Genomic DNA, 25,360 nt, shown 5'->3' on the forward strand with positions numbered 1-25,360 from the left:
ACAGCTACTTGGTAGCAGAGGTAGGACTCAAATCCAGATCTCCAGAGTATTTTTAAGTTCTGTAACACATTCCTCAGACTTGGATATAGAAGTGGGAATTGAAATCTTTCATTTAATGCAAACTTCATTGTATTGGAGTTTTTCCTTTCATGGCTTAATGAACTTCTTGCTGCCAGTCAGGCAAATTCAGATCTCAAAAATACTGGGTGAAGACAGTTTGAACACTCAGGATTAAGTAATTATTCCATAGATAATTTCTGGCAAGCTATAGTCTGCTCTTGACTTTGCACACAGGTTGGTCTCATCAAGTGCTATGGCTGGCATTACAGGTACAAATATCAGTAGAATATTACTCACTCAAGACAAAACAGCATTGCCCCTCTAAAGCAGATCAAAGAAAGTCTAAACTTCCAAGCACATCAATTCAGATAGGCAAGAAAAGGTCTACTGTAACATTTCTCGCCTGAATCACACAATTTGTTATCCAAGGTAACAAATCTGTGTTAAGATCCAAACATGACAAATGAACATCTATCATCTCTCTCAGGGAGTCACATCAGGAAATACTTGAAAGGTCATCTCATTTCGACAGCCAGGCATAGATTACTTCAAATGTCTTCTACTGTAGGGGCGGAAGACAATTCCTCTCCCCTCTAGGTCCTTCTGGCTGGTCTAAGAATTAAATTGACACGAGACAGAATAACAGGAGAAAATCAAACACAACTTTGTAACACGTATACATGGGAGAAACCCTGGGAAAGCTGAGTAACTTTCCAAAATGGCCAAGGTCACCACCTTAAATACCATCTTCAGCTAAAGACAAAGGAGACTGTTGGAGGTGGGGGGAGTCAGCCATGGGAGAGTACCAGAAAAACACGGTAAACAAAAGTGAGGCTATTGTGCAGATTTAAGTCTGTGCTTGCACATGGATAAGAGTTTCTAGAGATAACGTCATCCCCCTCTTCCTGGTACAGAGAGGGAGACACCTTTACAAATGGACATTTTCCTTACATATGTAAATGTTTCTTACAAAGGGTAACTTCTACTTGGTTTTCAGAGCTTTTCCTATGTCTGCAGTTTTTAAAAAATAACCAGCCCCAAATAATCCTCATGCCAAAGAGGTGGCAAATTATGCTCCCCTGTACTACCATCCTCCTGGACTCTAGTTTTCCCCCTTCCCAACGCACTGTATATACTGTTGCCCTGTTCATCTTAGCTGTGGACCTTGGGCAAGTCACCTAACTTAGGGTCTCAGTTTCCTCATCTGCTAAATGAGGGGTGCTAGATTAGTGCTTTTGATACCGTGTTACTTAGAGCCCTGGAGTCCCTCAACAGTGTCTTGGGCCCTTGGGTGCCACTGAGCAGGTTGGGAGAAAGATGGGCCAGAGGCTGAGTTGGAAGACTTTTGTGTATCCACTGCAAACACAGCAGCCCTCTTAGAAATTATAGGCCTGTCTAAAATTTGGTTTGGAAAAAGAGTTCTGCTACTACAAAAAGTTGAAGTATCATTATACTTACATGATTTCTAAGGGCTCTTCTAGTTCCTCTAACTAGGAATTCTTAAAAATTGCCCATAGACAACAGGGATTCAATGTGATAATGTGTTGACGCCCAGAAACACAATAAAAATTCATTTTTATTATTGTTTTTTTCCTAACCACTTTTTAATCCTGGCATCGTCTCAAAATAAGATGCAGTGCAATACTTAAAAGGACAATTCAAATATAGAATATGCACTCTGAAAATAACTGGCAACTCCCATAAAGATTGTCATTTTGAAAGCCATAGAAAAATGGCTTACAAAGGTCAGGACCAAATTCAAATTCTGCATTTTTTTTCTCCCAGGCAACAGTAAATCTATGTCTTAGTTCAAGGCAATGTGCAGAAACAAATTATCCTTAGTCTCACAATTACTGAGTTTCCAAGTCTCCCCTGCAGGTACTATCTTTCTTTTGGGATTCCTGGCCCAGGCTGCCCCTGAAAGCTCAGTTTACTGGAGTTATTACAGATGCCAGCCAAACCAAATAGGTAATTCGCCAGAGCCTCCCTTCCTCCGCAGCTTCCCGGGGGTGGGGGTGGGGGTGGGGGTGGGGGTGGGGGGAGTGGCGGGGGGGGGGCGGGTTGCAAGGGGAGGTTTATTAGAATCACCTGGGAAGCTTTTTCAACCTACACTCAGTCCCCACTCTCCTCTCCATCCTGCAAAGCACTGTTTTAGCTCGGGGCTTCCTTCTGTCCTACATAAAAGGTCCTCCCCACCTTTTTAAATCCCACAATTTAAGATTGATGGAGTAAAAACAATTGAACTTAGAAGACGCTGGCTTTGTCACAACTGGTTGGGTAAGTCACTTAACCTTTCTACTCTCAGTTTTTTCCTCTGCTTTTTGAGGTCCCCTTCCAGCTTTGAAATTCTATGACTGCATATCATGTCTAAGAAGCTTTCTGAACTACTCTTAGCATAGAATGACTTGTCATTTCTTGGTTTTCCAACAGCTTGTACAATACAACATATCCCCTGATTTTATACTGTCCTATATTGCCCTCTAGTTGTTTTTACATGAAAATTTTTCTTCTCCACTATAGTTAGTTTAAAAGCTTATTTTCCAGGGCGGGCAGCATGCATTTTACTTAAATCCCCTAGGACTACTTGGGTTGCGTCTTAAGGTATCAGTATATATTTATATTGATTTGTTCAAAACAGTGATGTCCCTTCTTTCAAAGTCCTGGAATTATATTTTTACATCAGTGTTGTCCAGTAGAAGTAAAATGTGAACCACAAATGTGAGCCCAGTATGTAATTTTAAGTTTTCTAGTAGGCACATTAAAAAAGTAAAAAGACACATGATATTAATTTTAATATTTAACCCAATATATACAAAATATTAACATTTCCACATGAAATCTGTGTAAAAATTGAGATATTTTATATTCTTTTTTCGTAATAAGTTTTCTAAATCTGATGTGTATTTTACATTTATAGCACATCTCAGTTCAAAATAGCCACACTCATGTGTTAGTAGCTCCATGCGGCTAGTGGCTACCATATTGAACAGCGCAGTTCTGCATAATTGGACCGCTTTCCAAACTGGTCGCTTATTTTCCTGTTCATATAATGACACAGAGCACTTAATAAGTACCAGGCACTGGGCTAGCCAGAGGGGTGCAAAGATTACTCAGACTCATTCTGCTAAGGGAGTTAGATTTGTAAATCACTAGCTGTAATACAGTGTGGTCGGTGCTCTGCTGGAAATACACAGAAAATGAAAACTTTCTGCGACATGGCGGGGAGAGAGGGGGGCGTCAAGGAAGGTTTCACAGAAGAAGTCACTTTAGAAAGCAAGCTGGCTGTGGGGTGAACTCACTGGAGTTGCAGGTTACCAAGTGAGGGGCTCCAGAGAGCCCCAGGCCGAGAGGACAGGGCGTGGGGCCGGGAGTGGGAGGGGTGACGTCGGGGGGAAGAGGGCGGGCGAGGATTGGCTGGGAGGAGCGCGGAGCTCTAGCTGGTGGGGGGACGGAAGCCGGAGGGGGGCGCTCCTGGCGCTCGCGCGCCCAGACGTACGGAGCGAGGGAGCGGCGCGGCGGCCGGAGCCCCCGGCGGCCCTAGGGCGCTCCTCCCGAGGTAAGTTGCGCGCCCGCCCTCGCTCTGAATGCAGCCTCGGCCCCCGGGCCTCCGAGCCCAGGGAACTTCCCAGTCCGTGTCGGCGACGAGGAGCAAACCGTAAAATAGCGCCTCAGGTTTTGGTTGGTTGGTTGCCTTTCACAGATGCCTACTGCTTGCAATAGGCAGCCTGGTAAAATGCATCTATGGAAACGGTCGCCGGGGCGGCACACAGCTGCTTCCGGAAGTTCTTTGACGTTTTGGTAACAACGGAGCAACTGGACCAATGCGGCGCCCTTTCCGGTTTCGTTTGTTCTCGCCGAGTTCTTTACCAAAGTTGCCGTTGCCCCCGGAAGTGAGGTCTTCCGGTTTCTTCCCTCCCCCATGATGGCTGCAGCAGAAGACGAGTTATTGCTGCCACGGCTCCCCGAGCTGTTTGAAAGCAGCAGGCAGCTTCTGGAGGAAGTGGAAGTAGCTACTGAACCCACCGGTTCCCGGCTAATCCAAGATAAGGTGTTCAAGGGACTGGATCTGCTTGAGAAGGCTGCCGAAATGTTGTCGCAGCTTGACTTGTTCAGGTATGGGGGAGAGGGTAATAAGAGCTGAGAACGAAGCTAATAACGGTTACCAAGGGTGGAGCCCTTGAGCCTGGGTGGAGGAAACTAGGACTAGGAATTTTCCATTCCCACCTCCCCCTGCGATCTTGTGTACATTGTTTATATTCCGCGGTAATTGATATGCCACGACTCTGCTCCCTAGTGTCAGCTGTGTGCATAGGCGCTGGGTGTGAGCGCTCAGCCACTTTCATTGAAGAAAACCGGCCGCTGTTCCCCTGGCCCCGTTTGCTCCACTCCCACCCTAGCCCTTCCCTCCCCCAGGAAGCAAGGGGCACAGTTTGAATGCCCAGCCGGGCTTCACAGCCTCCTGTTTGCTCTTTCCAGCCGAAATGACGATTTGGAAGAGATTGCTTCCACCGACCTGAAGTACCTGATGGTGCCAGCATTTCAAGGAGCACTCGCCATGAAACAAGTCAACCCCAGCAAGCGTCTAGAACATTTGCAGTGGGCTCGAGAACACTTTTTAAACTACTTAACTCAGTGCCAGTACTATCACGTGGCAGAGTTTGAGCTGCCCAGAAACAAGAACAACTCAGCTGAAAATAATACTGCTAATTGCTCCATGGCCTATCCTAACCTCGTTGCTATGGCGTCTCAAAGACAGGCTAAAATAGAGAGGTGGGTCAATAGCTGATAATTTGAGGACTGCCCAATGGCAGTGTATTGGGGGGGCATGGTTTTTTTACTGGGGGAAACAATGGTGTATGTCACTCTTTTGGTTCTTATTGAGCATAGGCCCTGGTGACAGCAGACTCTCCTGAGTTTTTCAAGAAGCCTCTGCCTTTGTCGAGATGGTCACCTAACGGTCAGACCCCTACTACCTTATGGTTGCCAACAGCAGCAATGTAGTTTAGCATAGCGTTTCCCAGTCTTCCCCACCTCACAGCATAGCAATATTCATATGGTACCGTGGGGTGAATATCTCTGAAGGGCATAATATCTTGTAGGTCTAGTCCATTTGTGGTCCATTGATTGAGAAGCTTTGTTCTAACGGTTCTGGATCAGGTGTGTAACATCCTCAACTAATCTTGGTCCTGGCACAGCTTCATTGTGTGACCTTGAACAAGTTGCTTACCCTCTTAGTTAAAAAAAAAAAAAAAAACATTTAATGAGTGCTCACAGTAGGAACCGTGCTAGGCACTGGGGATACAAACTGAGTATGGGTGTTTGTATGAGTATGGGTGGTCTCTGTCTGATGAGGAAAAGAGGCATAGAAACAGTATTGATATAAAGTGATGTGTTACAGAGGGCTCTCCTGTGAGAGCAGACAGGAGGGGCGCCTGACCAAAGAGGGAGCAGGAGAGAGCAGAGGCTGCCTGGAAGACGTGACTACTGTGATGAGTTGTTTAAGGATAAATAGGAAGATTATCTAGAGGAAGAGGAAAGGAGGGCAGTAGCCAGCAGAGATAATAGTGTTAGTAAAGCTACAGGGGCGTTAAAGAACACAGTGCTGGAGTGGGGATGTGTGGGTGGGGAGCAACTGTAAGCAATTAGGTGATGCTAGAACACAAAGGAGGTGGTGGACAGGGGGAAGGAATGATGCTGAAGAGTGTCGTAGGGGCCAGACCGAGGAGAGCCTGCGGTGTGAGGAATGTGAAGGAACAACCTTGTTGCTAAGAACTTGGGAAGGGGTTTCAATCCCAGTTCCACCATTTAACACTCTGACTTTGGATAAGTTGCTTAATCTCTCAGTGCCTTAATTTCCCCAGCTTTAAAATTGTATAGTAATAGGCCCTTCCTCTTAAAGTAGTTTTGAAGATTAAAAGAGAAATACATAAAAAGCACTTAGCACAGTGTCTGATGCAGTAAGCACTCGAAGTCAGCTATTGTTATATCTCTGTAGCTGAGTACAGGTTGTGGAGTCAGACCGGGGTTTGAGATCCAGCTTTCTTTTAAACCATTGGACTTTGGGTAACTTATTTAACCTGTCTGAGCCTCAGGTTTCCTCATATGTGAAATCTAAGTAATAATGGTACCTGTCTCATAGGGTTAAGAAGCAAATAAGATAAAGCACATAAAACAGCTAGCACAGTATCTGGCACATAGTAAATATTCTATAAGTGTTGCCTGCTATTAGGCCATGCTAAAGAGCTTAAGCTTTGCTTGGTGATTGGGACCCACTGGAGTTTTTTTCTTTAAAGAGTAGATGGTCGTATTTGCGTTTTAACCAGCATACTCTGGCTGCAGTTAGGAAGCAATGAGGGGGGAAGATTAGATCCAGTTAAGTCATAGAGGTGGTGAGGCCTCACTAAGGCAGTGGCAGAAGGGATAGGAGGCATATATTTATTTAGGAGGGTTGAACCTGCAGAAAACCTGGCGATCAACTGGTGGTGGGAGGTGGGGTAGAAGGAAGCAGCAAGGAAGATGTCATGTTTCTGACTTAGGTGGATGGCTGTGGAACTCATTAAGATGGGGACTAGAGGAAGAACAACAAATCAGGGAAGAGTATGAATTCCTTATTGAGACATGTTGCGTTTAAGGTGCTTAGGAGACATCCAGGTAGAGGTGTCAGTGTGAAGCTCAGAGGAGAGGCCTGGTCTGGAGAGCTGAATATTGATTCATTCATTTAACAAATGTTTATTGAGCCTTTCTTGTGTGCCAGGAACTGTTCTAGGTAATGGAGAACCGGCCAAGCCCATGCCCTCATGGAGCTTTTATTTTGGTGGAGGAGACCAACAATAAGCTAGTAAATAGTAATGTAATTTCAGGTGGTGAGGGCTGTAAAGAATTAATAAGTGTGGTGAGGGGCTAGTGAGTGACAGTGAATGATTTTTGAGGAAATGGGGGTAGACTGATATGAAGTGGAGTTCAGCATCATGTCCTTTGTAAGAAGGTGAGGGCAACCCACTGGCATATAACAGGTAGTTTAAACAGTGAGTTTGGTATCCAAATAATTATAATATACCAAAAAAAAAAGGGAAACTGTAAATGCCATAGAGATACAAACAGTGTTGTGGAGAAAGACCAGGCAGTGATCGCGTCTGGTTGGAGGGGTGAGGAAACGGTTTCAGAACGTAATGACACTTGAGATGAGCCTTGAAGGATGTAAATTTCTATTCTGAAAATAGAAATTACACATCTTCCAATGTAAAGGTAATAATACTCATTGTAGAAAGTTGGAAAAACAGAATATTTTTTAAATTAACAATAAGCCTTAATCCTAGCACTCAGAGATGATCTGTGTTAACTTCCTGACGTATTTCCTTCCAGATACATAGTTATTTTAGTTAATAAATTTGGAGTAACACTGAAATTTAGTTTTTATCTCTTTTTTTTAGCCTAATATTCTATGTGAGCATTTCCCCATGTGTTTTGAAACCATGATATTTAAGGGTTACATAATATTCCATCCTATATTTGTACCATACTTATTTAAATTAATCTTTTATTGTCAGGTACTTAAACTAATTCTGGGTTATTTTTGTTTCTTTGTTTTTGCCATGCTAAGTAATAATCCGAGCAGACACCTTTAATGGAATCTGTAACTCTTTCCCTAGGATGGATTCTAGAAGGACCAGTGACTAGATCAAAGGGTTTGAGTATTTTTGGATTCTTGATGGTAACAATATTGCTTTCCACAATAACAAAGTTTCAGAGTATGTCCTGCTGCGCTGGTCTTGGAAGGTAACACTTAGAAAATCCAATTGAGCAAACAGAAAAAGTTATCTTATTGTTTTGATCTTATTTCTTTGGCTAGAAATCTTGATCTTTGAACTTTTTTTTAAATGCCTGGCAGATGAGGTGTCAAAATTGTCTTTTTGCTAATGGCTCCCACGTTTATATCACTAACCCGGACCTCTCCTGACCTTCAGGCTCATACTTTCAAAACCCTACATGGATGTTTCACAGACATCTCAACCTTAACATGCCCTAATTGAACCCTTGGCTTTTTGGCTCCCTAGTTGCACCCCTAAATCCAAGTCTTCACCGTCTCAGTAAGTGCACCACCATTCACCCAGGTGTTTCAGCCAGAAACCCAGGAGTTCACTTCACTTCCTGCCTGCAGGATCTCCACAGCCAGTCCATCAGCAAGGCCTGTCAATTCGGGCTACACAATGTATTTTATGTCATTCTGTTTCTCTCTTTCTTTACTGTCATACTTTAGTCTAGGCCACTAGCATCTCTCACCTGAAATAGCCAAACCACTAACTATAAGGCCCTGTGGGATCTCTGGCTCATGCCTCTCTTCAATCTCATCATGTATCATACTCCCCTTTTTCACTAGACTCCAGCCAGAATGGCCGCCTTTCAGTTCTTTGAACAGAGCCAGCTCCTTCCTTCTACAGAGTCTTTGTACATTTTCTCTTTGCGTGGAATACTGTTCATTTATCTGTCTTTCTGGGCTTTGTCTTTCTTGCCTGCTAGAATGTGTACTCCATGAGGGCAGGAGTCATTTCTTTCTTGTCCACTGTGGTATGCCTAGCACAGGCCTGACATACAGAAGGTGCTCAAGAAATATTGTTGACCAGCAGGAGAAACAACGTGAGCAGAAGCCCAAGGCAGGGTAGTTTGAGGTATGCACAGGGAATGGGGCATAGTCTGGTTTGGCAGACGCTACGAGCAGTATGGTCAGAGGTCTGCAGAAGGAAGTGATGTGTATAGAATATTGATGGGGAAGAGAGAGGCAGAAAGACAAGCTAACGTGTTATAATACTACTTCAACTAGGAAGGAGTGAGAAAAATGAAGTTACAACTGTCAGAGGTATTACTTTTGCAAGAAGCACTTATATGATTAGAAAATAAATTGTTCAAATCCTTATTTACTTTCTGTAAGTCCTCCCTCCCACGATTTTACATACCGAGGCCATCCTGCATAAAACACCTAAATGTTACGTCCTCTCTTTCTCAAAACCTGTTTCTTCACATATCTTCTCTACTCTTAATTCCCATCTTTGAGGAGTGACTGTAAGTCTGGTTGATTAACTGTATCTGCATTCTTTCTTTTTTTTTTAAGATTGGCACCTGGGCTAACAACTGTTGCCAATCTTCCTTTTTTTTCCCCCCAAAGATTGGCACCTGGGCTAACAACTGCTGCCAATCTTTTTTTTTCCTGCTTTTATCTCCCCAAACCCCCCCGTACACAGTTGTATATCTTAGTTGCACGTCCTTCTAGTTGTGGGATGTGGGACGCCACCTCAAAGTGGCCTGACGAGCAGTGCCATGTCCGCACCCAGGATCCGAACCCTGGGCCACCGCAGCAGAGTGCGCGAACTTAACCGCTCGGCCGCGGAGCCAGCCCCCTACATCTGCATTCTTTCGACAGAAATAGAAAAGTAGAAGCTGGATAAGTGGTGAGTCTAGTTTTAGATTTACTGAATTAAAGTCCTAAGGTGACAACTGGACAGCCATGTCCGTAGATCATGGAAATGTGTAACTAAAACTTGTGAGGCTGTTTTGTGGCTAGCTCCTAAAATTTAGGAGCCTTGGTGGGTGTGGATAGTTTGCCAAGAAAACACATGTAGAGAGGAAAAACCCAAGGAAAAACCATTGGGGCAAGTTAAGGGACAAGGAGGAGGAAGGAAAGAGCAATTCTAGGTAAGAGACTCAACAAGATACAGGTAGAAGTACTTACAGAAGCCTGGGGAAGTAAGAGAGCAAATGTCATGTCCTCTTCGAAGCTCCTCCTACCTATCTTCCCTCCCAGATACTGTAGCACTTAGATTATGTTACTTTTCACAGCATAGCTCTCTGTCATTCTCTAGACTTGGAACTCCTAAAGGTTAGAGACCCTGACTAATTGTGTACTTAGTATTCTAATTGTATCATTGTATCTTTGGTGCCCAACCTGGTAACTGAATCATAGTATGTGCTTGCAGTGTCTTTGGGAGGGGCAGATAGAGTGGACGTCAGAAAGACGGAAGCCATATAATGTAGCAGAAAAAGCCTGGACTTGGGAGTCAGACAGACCTGGGATGACCAATCCGATTACTACTACTCAATAGATAGGGCATCATCTAACCCCTCCTAGCCTCGATTTTCTCATCACCTAACAATATTTGTATCATGTTGCTGCTTACAGAGCACTTTCATGTGTATTGTTCCATTTGGTCCTCTTTTTTTTTCTTTTTCTTGTTTTTTTTTTTTTTTTTTGAGGAAGATTAGCCCTGAGCTAACTGCTGCCAATCCTCCTCTTTTTGCTGAGGAAGACTGGCCCTGAGCTAACATCCATGCCCATCTTCCTCTACTTTACATGTGGGACACCTACCACAGCATGGCTTGCCAAGCGGTGCCATGTCCGCACCCGGGATCCGAACCGGCGAACCCGGGCCACAGAGAAGCGGAACGTGCGCACTTAACCGCTGTACCACCAGGCCAGCCCCTCCATTTGATCCTCTTAACCCCATAGAGCAGATATCATTATCCCCATTTTAGAGATAAGGAAATGAGCCCTGAGAATTGACTTGTCCAAAGTTACATAGCTAGTAAGTGACCGGGCTAGGATTTGATGAAGGTCTTCAAATTCCCAGTTCTAGTGCTGTTTCCACTAGAGCACAGAAGAGAAAATAGTGGTTATTTGAAAAGATAGAACATAGATTGAGGGAAGGTGTTTCCAGGATAGGGGAAAGGCACCAGTAGACTGAAAAATTGTAACTGCTAATGACAGGGAAGACGATTGGGAGAGCGAGGCCTGGAAGATTGTGGGTGGGGGCAGGATCAATAGCAAAAGTGGAATGGTAAAGACATTGCCTTGCTGAAGACAGCACTAGCTCCTTCAAGACAAGAGGAAAGGGGGAAAGGTGAAGCTACAGAGATTTTAAGGTAAAGAAGAAAATTGAATTCTTCATTGGCTGGTCATCTGGTGAGTGTGATTGTGGCCTGGAATCCACAAAAGATGGACAAAAGGATAACTGAGCAAGAGTGATCACTCAGGCCAAGTTTGCTAGTATGAATTTGTAGTTGACTCATTTGACACAGATTTGTAATTTGTTAGTTCTCTTCAGCAGTTTGGGAACAGAAAAAGGGAATGGTGGGAGTTGCCCAGAGTCAGCAGGGTGACAGGCATTGGGGATCATAGGGTGATAGGGAGTGTTTCCACATAGTGGCTCACCACTGGAAATCGAAAACAGTGATGAAAGTCTAGGACAGTGGGTTTTAATCTGTTCATTGCAGCCCTAAGATTCTACCGCAGTGCCTAAGGGAGATGTTGGGAGCCCTCCTTTGACTTAACCGAAGCAGATTTTATCTGTTTATTACTTATTGGAGTCCAAGTAAGCTCTCAGAAGAAGAAAAGTTTCTTCTGCTAAGACAAAAAGGTTTTATTAATCTTTTTTTGAGATTTTATTTTTTTCCTTTTTCTCCCCAATGCCCCCCAGTACCTAGTTGTATGTTTTAGTTGTGGGTCCTTCTAGTTGTGGCATGTGGGACGCCACCTCAGCATGGCCTGATGAGCGGTGCCATGTCCGCGCCCGGGATTTGAACTGACCAAACCCTGGGCTGCTGAAGTGGAGCGCATGAACTTAACCACTCGGCCACGGGGCCGGCCCCAACCAAAAGGTTTTAAAACAGGAGTTGAGGAGCTAAAAGTCCTAAAGATGACAAGGAGCAAAGTCATAGGAGTAAAGAAGTAGAGAAGACGGGAAGACCAGAGAGTGCAGTGAGACCAGACGCTTGCGGGGAACGGGAAAGGAAGTGCAAGAACCTCAAAGGACCAGTAGACTAACCCAGAATTTACCCTGGATTATATGCATTCTGAGACCCTAGTAAGTTTTTTTCCTGACTTAGGTACATCCAGGAAAGAGGGTGGGGATAGGAGTTGGACTAGAATTAAATGTTGCCAAGTGATATCTGGAGTAGCCTCCATGAACTGGGAATTAGCCTTTGTAGTGTTTTACTCAGAATGCTACCTATGATGATACTGTGACAGCTGTTTGTAACATTATATAAAGTACCCGCTTGTTGTGTAAAAGGAGCAGAGGAGCCTAAAAGTTTTTGTAATAAAGAATGTTTCCAGAGCAGTGGTTCTTGACTTTTTGCAGGTCACGGACCTTGTTGATAATTTGATAAAAACTATGAAACCTCTTCCCAGCAGAAAAAAAAAAAAAAAAAAAAGCATCCATGTGGAATTCTGTATAAAATTTCAGGGATTTCAACGACCACCCCCTCACACACACACCTGGCTCCAAACTCTGCCCATGGACCTCAGGTTAAGAACTTCAGGTTTGGGCGAACACCTGCAGAGGGACATCTGATTCTGGACGTCCAGAGTGGAGTTCCAGATGCAGATATTTCAAGACACTTCTCTTGGGAATCGTGGCATTTTTTCTTGGCTCCTCTCTTTCCCTCAAGCTCTTACATCCAATAAATTAGCAGCTTCTGTCTTTTATATTTTAAGTACATCCACATCTCACCATCTCCCTATTTCAAGTCACCATCTCTCACCTGGCTTGTGGCAATATCCTTTTGATTGGTTTCCCAGCTTCCACCTTGCCTCCCAGCCCTCACAGTCTACGGTCCACACAGCAGCCAGAGTGGCCCATATGAAAACAAGTTTTCATGTCAGCCTATTCACGTCATGTATTCTATTCAAAAGCCTCCAGTGGCTTTCCTGTCTCACTCAAAATATGGCATTTGATATTTTGGGTCTTATGGCCTCCAGGGTTCTATAAATTATGGCTCTGGCTATCTCCTGGACCTCATTTCCTATCATTCTTCTTTACTCCATGTCAGTCACACTGACCTCCTTGCTATTTCTCAAACATGTCAAGCCAGGCACTCTCTCACCCCAGGACCTTCGTATTTGCTTTCCCCCCTCAGAACACGGTTCAAGATATTGGCATGACTTGCTTCCTTATTTCCTTGAAGTCTTTGCCCAAATGTCACCTCTTGCTGATCACCTTGTATCTCATAGCACCCTTTTGCGCCATCACTCTATCCACTTACCTTGCCTTTTGCTGCTTCTTAGCACTTATCACCACCTGACTCATCATCTATTTCTTTTGCTTCTCCCACTAGAATGAAAGCTTCAGGAGAGCAAGGGCTTTCTTGTATACACTGCCGTGTCTCCAGCACTGAGAACAGTGCCTGTCATGCAATAGGTACTCAGTAAATATCTTTCAAATGAATGATGGATGACATAGAATGCATCCTGAAAAAGGCAGGCAGGATGGTTATAACTCTTTAAATTATATTAGGATGAGTCAGAAGAGCTGGGAACATTTTGTCCAGAAGAAAAGAAGAGATGACCATTTTTTAGCTGTTTCACAAGGAATTCCTGCATCAATGGCAAGTGAATGACCCCTAAGATTCTCTGATTCTTTGAAGCTGTAATTCCTAAATGGATAGTATGTGATACTGAGCACCCAACCTATAAGGGTTGAAGTGATAACATGACTAAGGCACTCCCATCTCTAAAGATAATGGGGCGAGGTGCTCAGATCAGCTTCCTTTTATGTTTTTCTGGCTTCAGAATGTGTTTCTTAGCCCCTGCTGACCCCTTGCTTTGTAGTCTTGAGAGAACTGCCTTGGTGGCAAGTTCTAGGGTGTAGAATCTGTATTTTTGCCAAAGTGGAAATCAGCATACTTACTGCCTGGTCATTTGCAAAGGTAAGATCTTACTGTGGCCCTCATTTGAAGGAATGCCTCTTTATCTTTAAGTTCATGGGTAATGCTTTTCTGTGGAACAGATACAAGCAGAAGAAGGAGGTGGAGCATAGGTTGTCTACGCTGAAATCTGCTGTGGAAAGTGGTCAAGGAGATGATGAACGTGTTCGTGAATATTACCTCCTTCACCTTCGAAGGTGGATTGGTATCAGTTTAGAAGAGATTGAGAGCATTGATCAGGAGATAAAGATCCTGAAAGAAAAAGACTCTTCAAAAGAGGTAAGCCCATCACTGCCTAGATAGTTCAAAAAGCTACTGTCAGAGATTTGGATGTTCTGCAGGAGAGTTAAAATTAAAATCAAATTAAAATCCTTTTAAGTCTCCATAAAATCGTTGTTCTTATTAAGATTAGTGGAGGAAGGCTGAAGGTGCACTAGGGTAGCTTTCTCTCCAGCCTATAGTGATGTTCCCCAGTGCTTCCGAACCTGTAACGCACTTCTAGTCATTTGTAATTTTGTGACATGCCACAGGGGAGGGCGACTTCTCTGAAGTAAAAATTGGTTTTGGCTGTGGGAGGTCCTGACTGCTTGAGGAATGCATAGGGAGGTATGCCTTTAAAATCTGTGCTTGACTGTAATAAAGGGGAAGAGGAACGGGATGGGAGCAGAGAAGAAAAGTGGAACTAGAGGAGAGAGAGAAAAGGTAGAAAGAAGATAAAACGACAAATGGACCATGTTTAGGCTGGGGTAGGAATCCGAATTTAACCTTACACAGTGTTGCACTCACACCTTTAGATCACTCACGTATGAGACACGGCAAGGACATCTCCGTGCACAAAATGTTGCGTATACTGATAAAGAAAACCTGGTCTGACACAGCTTTGGCTGTCTTTGAAGATCATCACCCTGTTTTGGAGCTGCTGCTTCAGAAGATTAGGCTCTGCTGCTCCTTACCTTTGGGTTCAGGATACAATGTGAATTGAGTTGAATTTATCAGCTGGTCACAGACATTTATTTAAGACCTCAGAGAAACCTCTTCCCAATTTGATTGGTACTAATTAGCCCAGGAGCTTTTGCCTCTGGGTAACATCAGCTTAGTTCTTCATGTTAAAGGATCAAAGAATGAATGATTGGTTAGTAGTCTAAGGTCAGAAGGCCCCTTGAGCATATCTAGATGAGGGGTTTTCAAGCATTTTGAGACTCTTCTGAGTCCTCCCCTGTCCCTTTTTTTTGAGGAAGATTAGCCCTGAGCTAACATCTGCCACCAATCCACCTCTTTTTGCTGAAGAAGCCTGGCCTTGAGCTAACATCTGTGCCCGTCGTCCTCCACTTTATATGTGGGACGCCTGCCACAGCATGGCTTGCCAAGCGGTGCCATGTCCACACGCGGGATCTGAACCAGCGAACCTGGGGCTGCCGAAGCGGAATGTGTGAACTTAAGCACTGTGCCACCGGGCCAGCCCCAGAAGAGGTGTCTTAATCATTCAACTTTTGGGGCCGGCCCCATGGCCAAGTGGTTAAGTTCGCGTGCTCTGCTTCAGCGGCCCAGGGTTTCACCGGTTCGAATCCTGGGTACAGACATGGCACCGCTGATCGGGTCATGCTGGGGCGGCGTCCCACATGCCACAACTAGAAGGACCCACAACTGGAAATACACAAGTATGTACCGAGGGGCTTTGGGAGAAAAAGGAAAAATAAAATCTTAAAAAAAAAAAAAAAGTAATAATAATTCAACTTTAGCCCTGAAGGCCAGGCTGAGGAAAGGGGCTTCAAATTCAGCTCAGGGGATTTAGATGGAACATAGAAGAAGGCCTTGGAATCTCCTTCTCTGGAGGGGGGCATTTTAAAGCCATGTAATGTTTTACTTGTAGTGAGATGATTCCTGGGAGAGCTTCTCTTCCTCCTTTTTCAGTAAGGTACTTGGGCCTCCTCGGGAAGAGCTAAGCAGCCTCCACCATTAGTATTCTGCTGCTCTATCTTAGAGATTGATAAATAGGAAGTGAGTGAATTTTGAATCCAGGACTTTTCAAGCACCTGAAGACTTAAAAGCCTGCCCATATATGGGGTGGGCAAAATGGCAAATGCACTTCTGATGATTAATTTCCTTTTTAGGCATCAACTTCCCATTCATCTCTTCAGGACAGGCCTCCAATGAAACCCTTCATTCTCACTCGGAACGTAACCCAAGCCAAGTAGGTAATTCTAAAAAGTGGGTTGCCTTGCAGGCCCCCTGGTTTTATGGTTCCGTAGTAGTGGATGAGGAAGGGACGGAATGGGCGTTGTTAAAAGGCCACGGCTTCACTCGAGGGAGCTGTTCTTTCATCAAAGGGATATTAATCTCTTGTAATACTTCCTCTATGTCTGTCTTCGTCAGAGATTTCTCTCACAAACTTGAGCTTAAAAATAGGCTCCAAAGAAAACCAACAAAAATAAAGAGAAAGAAAAAAGGAATCTAATGAAGAATTGTATCCTTTAAAATTGTTTCCTGTTATTGCCTTTGACTACAGTTCTCAAAAGGACATGTTTGCTTCTTCTAGGATTTAATTCTGAGTTCTTGTGATGCTTTTCCATAGGGTCATGGGAGAGTCTCCTCCCTCTGTGTACCTTTTAGACCTACCGATTGTAAATACCCCTTCCACAGGATCATCACTGCTCTGTGGGGCATTGGCCTCTGGGTTTGCTTCTTGGGAGATGATCCTGGGCTATTTATCTTCTCATGAAAGCCCTTGACTTTAATGCCCTTTCCTGGATGCTTCTTTTTACATGTCCTCACAGGAATTTGCCCAACTCCGTGGAACATAGCTGGGTAGGGGAGCAAGGATGAAACAGACACAGGCTTTGTCACTAAACAGAAGAGGCTTTTTAATAGTGCTATTTATGTTTAGTTTTCTAAATGCAGTGTGATTCTTGCAGAGTATTTGGAGCTGGTTATCCAAGTCTGGCAACTATGACGGTAAATGACTGGTATGAGCAGCATCGGAGATACGGAGCATTACCAGATCGGGGAATAGCCCAGACAACACCAGGTATGAAGGGGGACGGGGAAAGTACTTAGACTACTGGTTCCTTACTCCCAGCAATTAAATTCAGACCAAGTATCATTGCCTTTTAGGAGCAGAAGTAATCTGGACAAAGATTCTGAGTAATAGAAAGATTCTAGGCAGTATTTTATTTATTATTAAAATAAATAGCAGATGATACTGGGAGGATGGGGGCAGCATCAGCATAGTTTCTGAATCTCTCCAAATATCATGGCATAAAAACAGCCTGAGCAGCTAGATGGTAAAACCAAAAATCCATGGATAGCAGTTCTGCTTATGATAATAGCAGAGTAGGTTGTATCAGGCCAACCCTTCCTACAGATAACAATTTACAAAGTATAACAAAACAACCTACCAGAAGGCACTAGAGAGGAACCAAAAAAATCAGACATAGACTGGAGAGAATTCAACATTTAAAAGGAAATGGTACTTGGAATTTCTTGAGGGCGGGGACTTTTGACGACCTGTATTCTTGGTGCCCAACTTGGTAATTAGATCATAGTAAGTACTTGGAGGTATCTTCTGAAGGGAAAGGTGGAAAGAGTTGATGTTAGAAAGATGGAAGCAATACGGTATAGCAGAAAAAGATGGACAGACCTGGGGTAACCAATTACTCCTGCCACTTAATAGATAGGACAGCATCTAGCCCCTCTGAGCCTCACTTCTTTATCTCGTATATTATCTCATTTGATCCTCTTTAACAACCCCATGAAGCAGACATTCTTATCCTTATTTTAAGATGAGGATGGTGTCTGAGAATTGACTTACCCAAAGTTAACATAGCTAGAAAGTGGCCAGGCTGAGATTTTAATTTAGGCCTTCAAATTCCCAGTTCCAGTGCTCTTTCCACTATAGCACAGAAAAGAGAAGAGTGGTCACTTGAAAGAGTTTCCTGTTTTTTATAGCTTTTCACCTATAGGCAGGCTGCAGTTGCTGTGATGTGAGGGTAGGTAAAACTTGGATAGAAACTTGCAGTCTTATTTGTTGAAGAATGAGAGAACTGAGCTCAGGGTGACCATAGCAAGTGAAAAGTGAGAGAAGATATCCCAGAAAGGAGAGAACCACAGAGAAGGAGCCCTAATTCTCCATATAAACCCTGCCCAAATCTCCACCTCACTCCTAAGCTATGCATGCACAGGATAGACTCCAAGCACCCTAGCTAGAGCTCAAAGAACTCAATGGAGCAAGGAAAGTCTCTTTAATAAATGGTGTTGGGGCGTGCACAAAGGAACAACGCTCCTATGGTGGCAGAGTGTGTGGGACCTCTGCAGCAGGGCAAGGAGGTCCACTCCAGTGGGTCGGGGCATGTGCACAGGGCAGGACTGTGTTGATGGGGTGTGTGGCCCTATGGGCGATGGGGCTTGTCAGCTGCAGCATGCTTGGGCTTCTCAAACAGCCACATAGGACGTCAAACAATTGGGTGCTTATATGCTTGGGGCCGTCCCCACCCAACTGCACTCCTGAGAGAGCTGACAACAGCCTTACAGGCTGGAGGCCTACAGCAATTATAAGCCCCTGAGCCTAGCAACCAGCCATATTGGGGCCTACTCACTTAACAGGAAAACTACAGCAAGAATGTGCTATTAGACCTTGCAGCCAACTGTGCTGGGGCTCCCCACACCTGATAAAGTGACTGAAGGGATCATGGCAGCCACATGCAGCTGAGCATTACAACCAGCCAGCCAGGGGGACACCTTAGCCTCCCCATGCACCCGCAGCAGGAGCAACCCTGCCACAACAGAAGGACACACGTAGCCCACACAGGGAACACTTCTGGAACATTTGGAACCAGTGACAAGAGGGAGGCACACGACAGGGCCTCATAAGGCATCTCTTACATAAGGCGACCTCTCCAAGATCGGGAGATGTAACTTATCTACCTAATACACAGATATAAGCACAGAGAAAGAGGCAAAATGAGGAGACAAAGGAATATGTTCCAAATAAAGCAACAGGACAAATCCTCAGAAAAAGAACCAAATGGAACAGATAAACAATCTACCTTATATAAAGAGTACAAACTAATAGTCATAAGGATGCTCACTGATCTTGGGAGAAGAATGGATGAATTCACCGAGAACTTCAACAAAGAATTGGAAAATATAAAAAGGAACGAGTCAGAACTGAAGAATACAGTAATAAAATGAAAAATTTACTAGAGGGACTCAGTGGCAGAGTAGAGGATGCAGAAGAACGAATCAATGAGCTAGACAAAAGAGTAGAGGAAACCACCCAAACTGAACAGAAAAGACAAGACTGAAAAAGAACCAGGACACTCTAAGGGACCTCTGGGACAACATCAAGCACACCAACATCCATTTTATAGGTGTCCCAGAAGGAGAAAAGAGAGGAAAAGAGGTGTAAAATCTAATTGAAGAAATAACAGCTGAAAACTTTCCTAACCTAAGGAACGGAACAGACATCCAGGTACAGAGAGCACCAAACAAGATAAACCCAAAGATGCCCACACCCAGATGTATTATAATTAAAATGTCAAGAATTAAAGAGAATTAGGGAATCCTAAAAGCTCAAGAGAAAAACAAGTTACATACAAAGGAAACTCCATATGAAATTGAGCAGAACAGGGACAATAAAGATGAAGGAAAGAGAAGGTCCAGATAAAAGTGGGAGAGAGCCAGAACCAAGAACTCTAATCAAGCAAGTCATTCTATTTCTTTCACATACATAAAAACGGCAGAGAGGGAGCCTCTGTGAAGTTAGAAAAGCCACTCTGAACCATACTACTTTCTAAAAGTTCAGGAAAACTTAGTACACGTAAGAATGAACAACAGCTAGTGGTGATGTTTGCACAGCTCTGAATATACGAAAACTCACTGAACTGTACGCTTTCGATGCATACATTTTATGGCGTGTGAAGTATATCTCAATAAAGCTGCGAACAAAATGAACAGAAAATTATCAAGGTCAAATCCCACACAAAGTGATTATACAGGGAAAGAAAGAATCAAAAGCATTCCAGAGACACTCAAAAAACACAAATCTAAAATGTACTGTTTAAAAATGAATTGGAAGACATTAAGAAAATTATATAAGACATGGAAGAACGATATAAAGCAGGATTAGAAAAACTCAGAAATGTGTGACAACTTGGGGAAAATAAAGAATCATTTCAGAAATGAAGGCTAAGCTAGAAGAAAAGGATGAGTGAACGCAACAGAAAACGTCTTAATAAGGTAACAAAGGAACATGTTTTAAATCGAAAAGAAATTTAAACAGGATTCAAGAAACAGTGACAAATGGGGGCTGGCCACATGGCCAAGTGGTTAACTTCACGCACTCCACCTCGGCGACCCGGGGTTTCCCAAGTTTGGATCCTGGGCATGGACGTGGCACTGTTCATCAGGCCATGCTGAGGCCGCATCCCACATGGCACAACCAGAAGGACCTACAATTAGAACATACAATTATGTACTGGGGGGCTTTAGGGAGAAGGAGAAGAAGAAGAAGAAAAAAGATTGGCAACAGATGTTAGCTCAGGTGCCAGTCTTTAAAAAAAAAAAGTGTCAAATATAAAAGATAGCAAAGAAGACCTGGCATATGGATAATAGGATTATCTGAAGAAGAAAACCAAAGCAAGGAAAAAGAATAAAAGCTAAAAATTAATGTTAGGGAAACTTTCCTGGAACAAAAAAAAAGATTTGATTTGAGAAGGCACACTGTGGACCTGAGAATTTTGACTAATAATGACCAACAACAAGACACATTCTAATAAAATTACTATACTTTAAAGAAAAGGAAAAAAAATGCTTTGGACATTTGGACAAACACAGGTGATTTATAAAGGAAAGAAAATTGGATCACCCTCAAACTTTTTGACATCAACACTTTATGCCAGAAGAAAATGGAGTAACATGTATTTAAGATTCTCAAGGGGAAAAAATATGAGCCAAGGACATTATATCTGGTAAAACTGACTTTTAAGTATGAAGGATATAGCCATTTATCAACATGCAGGAACTCAGGAAATATTGTTCCCATGATCCTTTCCTAAGGAATTTGCTAGAGAACGAGCTTCAAACAACCAAAATGATGAGAGACATTGACAGAAGGACTGGTAGCAAGCCTTAAATATATAGTTATTTAGACCTAAGACTAAACGAGGGTTAAAAGGGAGAGAGCAGAGTATGTAATGCCTATATGCTCCGTGTTCAGATAACGTCGATATAGCACCACTGTTTTCCAAAATGGAGAAATGGGAAAAGCATATGCAAGAAAGAAACTGCTACCAATAATCATATTGCTGACACTATTAGTGTTATTCCAAGACTGTGTGTAATGCGAGATAGTATAAGTGAGTAATTATAAGACATTTGAATCCTGTCATGCTCTGTCTTTGAGAACTAAGACTTTTAGTGTGGAAGAATACAGATGTAATTCAAGAGTTTAAGTTAGAAATAAAACGACCCTGTAGTCCTGAATATGAACTCAATGAGAAATTTTATTTAAAAGTAAACACACGCACACACCCCCCTTTGCTTTAGGGGTGAAAGGGCTTAGAAATAATGACTAGCCCAGTAGTAGTGAACACGCCTAGTAATCCAGATTGTGGTCTTGAAATACCGTTCCCATTAAAGGAAATTAGGATGTCTTAGAGAAACAGCTAATTCTAAGTGTGGGGCAGGAAATGTACCAGGTGAGCTTGGAACATTTTGTCATAAGAAGTAGGGAAGAAGCCTTCAAAGACTACTAAGGTCATATCAAAAAGACTCAGAAGCCACTTCGAAGATGTTTCCACTGGTCAGAGACAGTTTGGCTTCAAAAAGGATAATTGCCAATAGCAGTGAGCACATCCAGTGCCCAAATCTTGGTTTCTAATACCGTTCTCCACTTAAAGGAACCAGGGCTCCTTAGAGAAATGGCTGATTCTAGAGCTGGGGCAGGGAATATATAAGATGTGCCTGAAGTGTCTTGTAGTACTAGAAAATAAAGAAGCACTCAAGAAAAAACAATTGAGCTATGTTAATTGGACACAAAGGCCAGCTGAAAGAACTCTCACTGGCCAAAACTGGAAGAATTTGAGCAGGAAAATAACAGTATTGAATATAACACCAAGAATAAGATAAATACCCATGAGTCTCTAGTGATAGAAAGAAATGATTAAATAAATGAATGGGGGAGGAGAGACAAATCTCCCCTACAGAAAAATTCCAAATAATTTGTGTATGTACTCCTGTCTCAAGGAGCGGGAGCATAGCTCCTCCCCCCTGAGGTGTGGGCTGTGTCTAGTGACTTTCCGCCAGAGACTGTGGTGTGGAGGGTGCAGGAGGCGGGCCTTGACAGCTGGGAACCTGGCAAAACCTCTGCCTTAGTCGGGTGATTCTGGGTAAAACAGCAGCAGCGGTAAGTCATGGTGATGCTGTGTAGCCTTGATTTGATGTGGAGAGAAGGGCCCTTCGCCTCTGCAGTATTCTCCTCCAAGACCCATAACCCCAGTCAAACTATGAGAAAAGCATCAGGCAACCCCAAATTGAGGGACATTTTGCAAAATACCTGAGGAGTACTCCTCAAAACTGTTCAGGTCATAAAATCAAGGAAAGTCTGAGAAATTGTTACAGCCAAGAGGGGACTAAGGAGACAGGACTAAATGTAATGTGGTCTTCTGGATGGGATCCTGGAACCGAAAAAGGACATTAGGTCAAACCTAGGCTAAATGAAGTATGTACTTTAGTTGTTAGTAACACAGCAGTATTGGTTCGTTTCTCGTTTCTTGTGACACATAACACATAGTAATGTAAGATATTAAAAATCAGGGAAATTGGGTACGGATGTATAGGAACTCTCTATACTATCTTCTCAATTTCTCTGTAAACCTAAAACTATTCTAAAATTTAAAAGTTCATTTGAATATATTTTTAGAAATCATTCCAGTTGGTTGAAGCCCATCAAATATGTCTAAATCCATGAGTACATAATTATATTTAAAAACAAGAATTGTTCCATTTCAGAGGATGATAACAAACCAATTTATTATCTTAAGTAGTACATAAAGTAAAAGAATCGAGTATTTATCTTGTTTTTTTCCCGGGTAACTAAATAGTAGTAGATGAGAGGAAGCCTCTCTTTATAAAAGCATTCTAGTTAATAAAAAAGAATGTTAAAATTAAGGGTATGACCTTCCTGGAAGCCCTAGAAAATTATTGAATCTAGGCATTCAGCATCAACAGCGGCTAGCATCACCACACATGAGACACAGATGTTATGTGTCACCTGACGAGAGAACACAGCACCACCTAGAATCATGCCGAAGAGATGACCTCTGAGTCAGATGCAGCCTCTGTGTCCGCTTGCCAGTCTGCGGAAATACGGAAGAACAGTTGGACTACATCATGACTATGCAATCAGCAAAATCCAGATTTGGGGAAGCTCTCAGGTCAAATGCCCCAGCTACTTCAGTAGATAACTTGTAAGGAAAGAGAGAGAGGGAAGAGGAACATGTAGATTCAAAAGATATCAAAATATTTTTAAATGGGCAAAACTAACCTTAAAAACATTGTGCTAAATGAAAGAAGTCAGACACAAAAGACCACATACTGCTTGGTTCGGTTTATAGGAAATGTCCAGAAGAGGCAAATCTGTAGAGACAGAAGGTGGATTCGTGGTTGCCAGGGCTGGAGGCAGAGAAGGAATGGGGGTTAACTGTAAATGGGCACGAGGGACCTTCTTGGGGTGATAGAAGTTTTTTTAATTGGATTGTGGTGATGGTTGCAGAACTCTGTACTAAAAATCATTGAGCAACAAATGAACATACAGATGGACAGCCCTAGTGTCTAGGGGTGCACACTTGGGTAATAAAGCTATGATAAACTCCAGGAAATTATTACGATGAAAGGTGGTATAGTGATTTGGAAGATGCTCCTGGAGAGGCTTTTGAGATGGGTACAAGATGTATTTCTTGACCCAAGTGGAGGCTATGAAGGTATAGCCTTCTTATAAAAACTTGTTACATATATTTTTGTGTGATTTCTAGTGTCTTGTATTTTACAATACAGGGTTAAAAAAATAGGAGAACACAAGACTCCCAAGTTGTTAGATCAGATCCCCACGTATTTCATTCTTCATCATAGTAATGAGAATACTTCTCACGGGCAAACTCAGGGTAGCCAGGAAACGCTCCTTTACCTTGCAAAGGAAAAAAGTTAATGCAAAAGAGAGAGAGCAGTTGGTTTAATTTCTTCTGGGTGTACACTGCATGACAAATGCCATTTGGACCTCAGACCCTGTTCCAAACACGTACAAAATAACACAGATATTCTTTTCCAGTAAGTTCCACTGCCCCGTGTTTTCCAATTTTACACACACAGAAAATTGTATAACTATAATGAAGGAAAGGGACGGAGGAGAAAAAGTCACCTGTAGTCCCACCTCCCTGGCATATCACAAATCATAGAATCCTAAATATTTTTTACATTAGTGTTTTTGCTTTGCTCGGGGTGGGTTGGTTGGTTGGTTGGTTGTTTTTGTTTTTTGTTTGGGGTGGGGATGTTGGCCATTTTAGCAAGAATTCTTTCTCAAATAGAATTCATTCTGAGGGACAACTTTCATGTTTTTGTCTTCTTGTGAAAACCACTCAGCATCCTTTCTTCCTGTTATTTGACATGTCATCTGTTAAGGAATATAAGTACTGTCCCCACTTCTGCTGGCCCCAGGGTGGGCAGCTAGATTCCTTGTCCCCATTTTATGTGGTTGTGCTCAGAGTGGAGCTGAGGCCCCAGACATTCCCTCAGTTTCTCACCCCGGCTTTCTCACTTTTCCACTTTGTCAGAGTTCAAAAGAGCAGCTCAGCACCAGAAAGATCAGGAACAAAAGGAGGAAGAGGATGATGACGGAACCCTCCACAGAGCTCGGGAGTGGGATGACTGGAAGGACACCCACCCTAGGGGCTATGGCAACCGACAGAACATGGGTTAGTTGTCCCACAACAAGATGGGATGATAGGGGCACACCAGCTTCCCTGCCAAGGAAGGCTCTGTGGTCTTCCCCTCCCTGGGCTCCTGCTTCAGCTGTGTACAACAAAAACGTAGATGCTTAATCATGCTTTTCATTCAATAAAGTGTCAAAGAATTAAATGTGTATTTGTATCCTAGATGATGAGCCAGCAGTCTTGTTTTGGCATTATCATCCTCATCATGGTGTATTCCATTTTCTTAAGTGGAAAGAAAAGTACTGAGAAATGGCTTTGTATAATCAATGACTGTATGAATTCTCATTAAAAAATAATAAACGTCCATTCTATTACATGAGCCTGTGCAGAAATATGGCTATGAGCTTCTTTTTTTTGTGGGGGGGAAGTCAGCCGTGTGTCCCTGGGTTTATGGAGAGATCTTGGTCATCTCCCTTTGGTCTGGGCAGTGAATTTCCCAACATTACCGCTGCCCAGACCAGCTGGAGCTTTCTCCTTCCTACCCCAGCACTGTGAAATAATTCAACACTCTGCTTTACGGGGGTGAGCACAAAAGCCAGGACTTTCCCTGCCACACAGCACTATTTTTAGGAATTATAGCTGTACATGAATGGACCATAACAACCCTGTCTACCTAGACTTAATGC

The 25,360-nt window shown here is 43.1% G+C and overlaps 1 protein-coding gene across 1 annotated transcript; it reads left to right on the plus strand.

Annotated features, from left to right (window-relative positions):
- Positions 1–3,443: 3,443 nt before the first annotated feature.
- Positions 3,444–25,066, plus strand: IGBP1 (immunoglobulin binding protein 1). The gene is made up of 7 exons (XM_044763269.2): positions 3,444–3,616; positions 3,761–4,173; positions 4,537–4,830; positions 13,836–14,031; positions 15,864–15,943; positions 16,665–16,777; positions 24,576–25,066. The coding sequence occupies exons 2-7, from the start codon at positions 3,980–3,982 to the stop codon at positions 24,719–24,721; spliced, it is 1,023 nt and encodes a 340-aa protein (XP_044619204.1). The 5' UTR covers positions 3,444–3,616; positions 3,761–3,979; the 3' UTR covers positions 24,722–25,066.
- The last annotated feature ends 294 nt before the right edge of the window (positions 25,067–25,360 follow it).

The sequence above is a fragment of the Equus asinus genome, chromosome X (genome assembly GCF_041296235.1).
Source record: "Equus asinus isolate D_3611 breed Donkey chromosome X, EquAss-T2T_v2, whole genome shotgun sequence".
NCBI lineage: Eukaryota > Metazoa > Chordata > Mammalia > Perissodactyla > Equidae > Equus > Equus asinus.